We start from the raw sequence: 7,046 nt of genomic DNA, 5'->3' as shown, positions 1-7,046 counted from the left end.
CGTAAACAGTTTATTGTGTTGCTATTTGTTTCGTAAACAGTTTATTGTGTTGCTATTTGTTTCGTAAACAGTTTGTTGTGTTGCTATTTGTTTCATAAACAGTTTGTTGTGTTGCTATTTGTTTCGTAAACAGTTTGTTGTGTTTGTTGTTTACGAAACAAATAGCAACACAACAAACTGTTTACGAAACAAATAGCAAACACAACAAACTTGTTTACAAAACAAATAGCAACACAACAAACTGTTTACGAAACAAATAGCAACACAACAAACTGTTTACAAAACAAATAGCAACACAACAAACTGTTTACAAAACAAATAGCAACACAACAAATTGTTTACAAAACAAATAGCAACACAACAAACTGTTTACGAAACAAATAGCAACACAATAAACTGTTTACGAAACAAATAGCAACACAACAAACTGTTTACAAAACAAATAGCAACACAACAAACTATTTGTTTTGTAAACAGTTTGTTGTGTTGCTGTTTGTTTTGTAAACAGTTTGTTGTGTTGCTATTTGTTTTGTAAACAAGTTTGTTGTGTTTCTATTTGTTTTGTAAACAGTTTGTTGTGTTGCTATTTGTTTTGTAAACAAGTTTGTTGTGTTTCTATTTGTTTTGTAAACAGTTTGTTGTGTTGCTATTTGTTTCGTAAACAGTTTGTTGTGTTGCTATTTATTTTGAAACAAAAAATGAAACTAGCAAGAAAGAGAAAGCAGAAATGGTTTGGATACATCAGCAAACTTGAGTAACATACTGACAGCTTTTTTAAATGGGAAAAGCTTTAAAATTAGTACATAATCAATAAACTTTTTACTAACAAATAGAAAAGTAAAAAGTAACCTGGAATCACTCAACTTAAGTGAAATTGTATTTACCAGTTTTCTAAAGTGATAAGTGTTAAATATTGTCAGTATGTGAAAACGTCTTTAACTGTTGTTGAGAAAAAGGAACCATTATATATATATAAAGACAAATTGAATATGAAAAAAGTATAGTGTAGTGCTTGTTAATGTAAGTTTTCTTTACATTTCACATAATATGGCCCCCAGTGGTACAGCGGTATTTCTGCAGACTTACAACTCTGGAATCCGGGTTTCGATACCCGTGGTGGGCAGAGCACAGATAGCCCTTGTGTAGCTTTGTGCTTAATTACAAAAACAAAAACAAACACATAATATGTTTAATAACATGGCTGGAACTTTTTTATATACACTTCAGACAATTTTTTGTTTGATAACGTGAATGTAAGCTATTAATAATGACAGTAACATATATATTTTACATTTAAGACAGACTTTGTAGTGCTTGTTAATGTAAGTTTTCTTTACATTTCACATAATATGTTTAATAACATGGCTGTAACTTTTTTATATACACTTCAGACAATTTTTTGTTTGATAACGTGAATGTAAGCTATTAATAATGACAATAACATATATATTTTACATTTAAGACGGACTTTGTAGTGCTTGTTAATGTAAGTTTTCTTTACATTTCACATAATATGGATAATGTTTTATAACATGGCTGTAACTCTTTTATATACACTTCAGACAATTTTGTAATGTTTTATAATGTGAATGTAAGCTCTCTTTACATTTGAGGCAGATTTTATAGTGTTTAATAATGACTGTAACATTTTTTTTACATTTAAGACAGACTTTGTAGTGTTTAATAATGACTGTAAAATATTTTTTTACATTTGAGACAGACTTTGTAGTGTTTGATAATGAATGTATTGTATATTTTTTATATTTAGGGCAGATTTTGTAGTGTTTGATAACGTGACTGTGAGCTGTCTTTATGTTTCAGGCAGATCAACAGAGCGATAGACACTATGAGCTACACAACGACACAGTGCGAGGAAGGCCTACACGAGAGGTGTGTATTTATGTGTAAAACAAACAACCATTAGGATTGGAAAATAGTTACAAAATTGTAATTTAAAACCAGTTTTTTTTTAAGTATGCTGTTGAAAATTTGTATAAAAGGCTTGTTTTAATTTTAAATTGTATTGGCGTGTAAAGAAACACCTTTGTATTGTGGCTGTTTGTACTTTGTTGTTGTTACGATGTAACTTTAAAAATATCACTCTTTATAACTTGCATATTTTGATATGGTACATTACCTACGCTCACATAAATAGTTATTCTAGTTCAGTGCTGCCCTCTATATTCAATTTTTTTTCCCACATGCCATAGGCCTTGAGCTCCCATGTATCCCAAGATCAATGTGGTTCAATTGCGTCTCGCATGCAAATCGTCATGTGACACACCCTCCTGATGCATGTGACTTCCTCTATTTGATTCTACCTGACATCACTTCTTGTTTTTTTTTCTGCTCTCTTCCCGAAGTGGAGATATTTTATATTTTTTTCTACTTCACTTTACCTATTTTAAGAGATAACTTACCTTTATTGCTCTTCACTTGTTTTTGGTTTTCACCAAAGCTTGTTTCCACTTCGAGAATGTTTTCATTTGCTTCCAGCACAATTACCTGGGCTTCAGATGGTGGTACTTGACTGAGGAATTGTCAGGTTTAATACATTGGAAAATTGATGGTGATATGAACTGACCTTCATCAGGCCTTGAGTTTGGTGGCCCACATATTTGGGTCTGCTGACTTTTGACAGATAAACTGTTATTGCTTTTTGAATATTTTGATATTAATATTATTATTTGTAGTTATTTGGCTTCAATAACATATGTTTAGTTAGATTTGTACCTACTTCTTGTAAGGTTAGGGTTTTTCATTAACATTTATTGATATCCTTTTGTACTAAAATGTTAGTTTAGGCTTACCATGTGTCTTTGTAATTTTAGGCTTACCAGTCATTCATCTTACCGCTAAATCATAAATTTGGTTAAATATATTGTTTCTTCAACAAATAACATCTACTAAATGTTTTATTGTTAATATACACTTTACATTATAATCACTTTTTCATTTTCGTAATTAATTATATTTTATACTTCTTACAATTTATTTCATTTTTGAGGACCTCTGGGTTCAGGGTTGCCCAACCTTCTCCCACTATTGCTCACTTTCGTCCTCAAACTGCTGGACTCGTTTTTCCTACCCTCCACTTTGGTGGCTCATGGGGCATGTTCTTCCTTTTTTTTAATTCTTGTTTCCTTCTCTCTCCCACCTTTCATCCCAGTTGGATCTGGTTGGTCTTCTATGTCCCGTACCTGCTCTGGGTTGCTTCAATGCCTTCAAGGCTTCTTTCCGTTGGTTTCTTTTCCTGCTGTTTCATTCCCTGGCACCACTCCTCTGTTTGTGACTTTTTCCTTCTTCCCATGCCCAATGGATTTGGCTTTTGATTTGATTGACCTCTTCTTCCTTGTGTCCTTTTTCCTGGTAGTCAAATCCTGGTATCTTAACTCTGATTAGGCACCTTCCCTTTCACCTGTATCTCACCCTCATCGTACCATTATATACTTCAGGTAGCTGTTTCTTCCTCGTCAGGGCACCGTCTTCCCCCTGTAGCCATCCTTCACTCTTCGGTGAAACTGTGACTGGGTAAGATACCTTTTTGTATATATACCTCTTATTTTTCAGGGGCATGTCCCTTTTTTTCTTTATGGATCCTGCTCTGTGGCGAATGGTGCCTGTCCAGGTATACTTAAACTAATCAAATCCACACTGTAAGGCCATGATGATTTACTATTTATAATTTCCATGGCCACTAAATGCACACTGTTGAGATGGGGTGTTCTTCAAGATTGCTTGTAGGTTTGGTTTCTTTGTGATATGTTTGCTTCGTTCACTAGCCTATTCCAGACCATACTAACTCATGGACTTTATGGGTAAAGCAGAAGGGGATAGCTGTCCATCCCTGCCGTTCCTTAGATTGAATAAATCAGGAGTGGTCTACTTTTCAAAATAGGGTTTTCTTGGTCTCCCATTGCACTGTCTCTGGTATTGACATTCCTCCAACCCCCCCCCCCCTTTTTTTTTCTTCTTCCAGTGGAGTATGGGAGTCCTTACCACTTTCCAGTTGTTGTGAATGTGATAATGATATATAATACAAATTATGATAAAACCATTCAGTTGAGAGTAGGATGTAGTGTTCTGCTGGTGCTGATGACAAGATGCCCTCAAACTGATGCATCATCTCTGTATGGGTTTATCCGAGGGGATGGTGTAGCATTGGAGTGAGCCATCAAAATTGTAGTTCACCTCTTTGTTTGGGATCCCTCTTCCTATCCCCACATGGATGTCAGTTCCCAGTTGTTGGGTTTTGGATTGAGAACTAACCAGTCAACCCAAGTCCTCACACATACATTATAGGTGTCTCTGTTTCCTCACTCATTTATACTCTTGTTCTCGTCACCCGTGTTGTGGGTCATGGTGGTGGAGCTTGCAGATTAATACGGTTCTTTCTCTCATGCTGTCCCTCAACAATTTTTTTATACTGAGGATATTATTGTGCTGGGGGCAGTTCCTGATGGATTGGTTTTTAGTGAGATAGCTTACATTACAGAGACATCTTTACTATACCGAACATCTGAATGTTGGGTTCCTGGATCGGTCAAACAATTTATCATATTGTTATCATGTGTCCCATTCATAGATCGGGGGGTACGAGATTCCCTCTGGTCTGTTGGACTTGAGGTGAAGACAGTATGATCCTCTTTCCTACCCTCATATGGATGTAGGTTCCTGGTGGCTGGGTTTTGGATTGTAGTTGACTTACCAATGGTGTGATCCTCATCCTAACATCGCATGGATCTCTGTTCGTGGCGGCTGGGTTTTGGATGCAGTTGACTTGCCGTGTCGAGCCCAAGCCACTCTACACTTAGAGGCACATTCTTTCACTCTCACCCACATTGATGTACTGTATGGGATGGAGATTCCAATATTGTGTGGGTCGGATCTCTATCCAACCATTGTTCTCTCCCTTTTGGATGTGCTCCTCCCAATTTCTTCCCATGTCTGCAATACCTCTTTCCACACTGGGCAAAGAGTATACCTGTTACAGAGGTGTGGTCTCCTACATATGATCCTCTACTGCAAGGATCTACTCTTTTAAGGTGTTCATTTGAATGTTAGTTTGAATTAATTTGGTTGCTATGAACGTTAACATTATTTGAATGTTAGTTTGAATTGATTGGGTTGCTATGAAAATTAATGTTATTTTGATGTTAGCTTGAATTGATTGGGTTGCTATGAGGAACGATTTTATTTCAATGTTAGGTTGAATTGATTAGGTTTCTATGAACATTAATGTTATTTTAATGTTAGTTTGAATTGATTGGGTTGATATAAAAATTAACTATTTGAATGTTAGTTTGAATTGATTGGGTTGCTATGAACATTAATGTTATTTTAATGTTAGTTTGAATTGATTGGGTTTCTATGAACATTAATGTTATTTTAATGTTAGTTTGAATTGATTAGGTTGTTATGAACGTTAATGTTATTTGAATGTTAGTGTGAATTGATTAGGTTGCTATGAACGTTAATGTTATTTGAATGTTAGTTTGAATTGATTAGGTTGCTATGAACATTAATGTTATTTTAATGTTAGTTTGAATTGATTGGGTTGCTATGAACGTTAATGTTATTTGAATGTTAGTTTGAATTGATTAGGTTGCTATGAACGTTAATGTTATTTGAATGTTAGTGTGAATTGACTTGGTTGCTACAGTAATTTCATTTTTCTTTTGCAAAAAGAAACGTGTGTGTGTATTTGAAATCTAAAAATAGTATAATTTTTTCTATCTGATAAAAAAAACACAGTTCACACTATTTCAGCTGCTAAATCTGGAGTCATCTGAATAGTCTCAAGTTCACAATTATCAGTTTCTAACTATATTTATACTTGTATTTGTGTAACAGGGTAATTGCTAAAACTTCATGATCATCACATATGAGAAATTATACTAATAAATCTGTTGAAATCAGATGCTTATTTATTTTAACTTGTTAAACTTCTGATATTAATACGATTTTGAACTGCTGACTTTTCTAAGTAGTTAATATGAGATTCACAAACATTTGTTTACTAATAACTATACTAAATGTGTTAACATTACATTCAGTTATTATTGAATTGTTAATTCTGTTAGGTTGTTTAATAAGAAGTTGCTATCACAGTATTTGAACTGTTAAAGCTACTCTCTCCTCTTTGATATCAGATTCACAGTTATCATTATTATTTTCACTTATTATTTAACTGATACTGATCTATTTTTTTGTAATAAAGGGAAGGTCTTCTTCATTTGTCTCAAATGCTTCATCATACACAAGCTCAAGACGCAGCAGTGAGGATTCCACAGATGTTATCGAGAATTCAAGAGAACTAAAAGTAAGCATAAATTATCATTATTATGTAAAATACTATCAAAGCTGTTGAAGTAATTTAATAGTATCTGACTTCATTTGTGATATTTTGTGATCAATTAGTTAAATAAGGGTCTTTAAATGCTGTTAAATGATAAATTATGGATAACTTTGGCTGTTATGCTACTATAGATAACTTTGGCTGTTATTTTATTACAGATAACTTTGGTTATTATGATATTACACATAACGTTGGCTGTTATGCTACTATAGATAACTTTGGCTGTTATTTTATTACAGATAACTTTGGCTATTATGATATTACACATAACGTTGGCTGTTATTTTATTACAGATAACTTTGGCTATTATGATATTACACATAACGTTGGCTGTTATGCTACTATAGATAACTTTGGCTGTTATTTTATTACAGATAACTTTGGCTATTATGATATTACACATAACGTTGGCTGTTATGCTACTATAGATAACTCGGGTTGTTATGATATTGCACAACTTTATTTTTAATCTAAGTATAATATATATGGAGTTGGACAAACGAAAGACCTTAAATGTTTTGTTTGTATTGATATCATTCAGTTTCAGTTACAAACGAAAGACCTTACATGTTTTGTTTGTATTGATATCATTCAGTTTCAGTTACAAATGAAAGACCTTACATGTTTTTGTTTGTATTGATATCATTCAGTTTCAGTTACAAATGAAAGACCTTACATGATTTTGTTT

At 33.5% G+C, this 7,046-nt stretch overlaps 1 protein-coding gene across 1 annotated transcript in view; it reads left to right on the top strand.

Moving 5' to 3' along the window:
• LOC106467180 (leucine-rich repeat flightless-interacting protein 2-like) overlaps window positions 1-7,046 on the top strand; it is a 60,713-nt gene that overhangs the window by 38,895 nt on the left and 14,772 nt on the right. The window contains exons 4-5 of the mRNA XM_013927500.2: window positions 1,822-1,890; window positions 6,221-6,322. Coding sequence (XP_013782954.1) covers window positions 1,822-1,890; window positions 6,221-6,322 — 171 coding nt within the window. The remainder of the gene's footprint in view (window positions 1-1,821; window positions 1,891-6,220; window positions 6,323-7,046) is intronic.

The sequence above is a fragment of the Limulus polyphemus genome, unplaced genomic scaffold (genome assembly GCF_000517525.1).
Source record: "Limulus polyphemus unplaced genomic scaffold, Limulus_polyphemus-2.1.2 Scaffold2517, whole genome shotgun sequence".
NCBI classification, from domain to species: Eukaryota; Metazoa; Arthropoda; class Merostomata; order Xiphosura; family Limulidae; genus Limulus; species Limulus polyphemus.
This window is presented reverse-complemented; position numbering and strand designations above follow the sequence as displayed.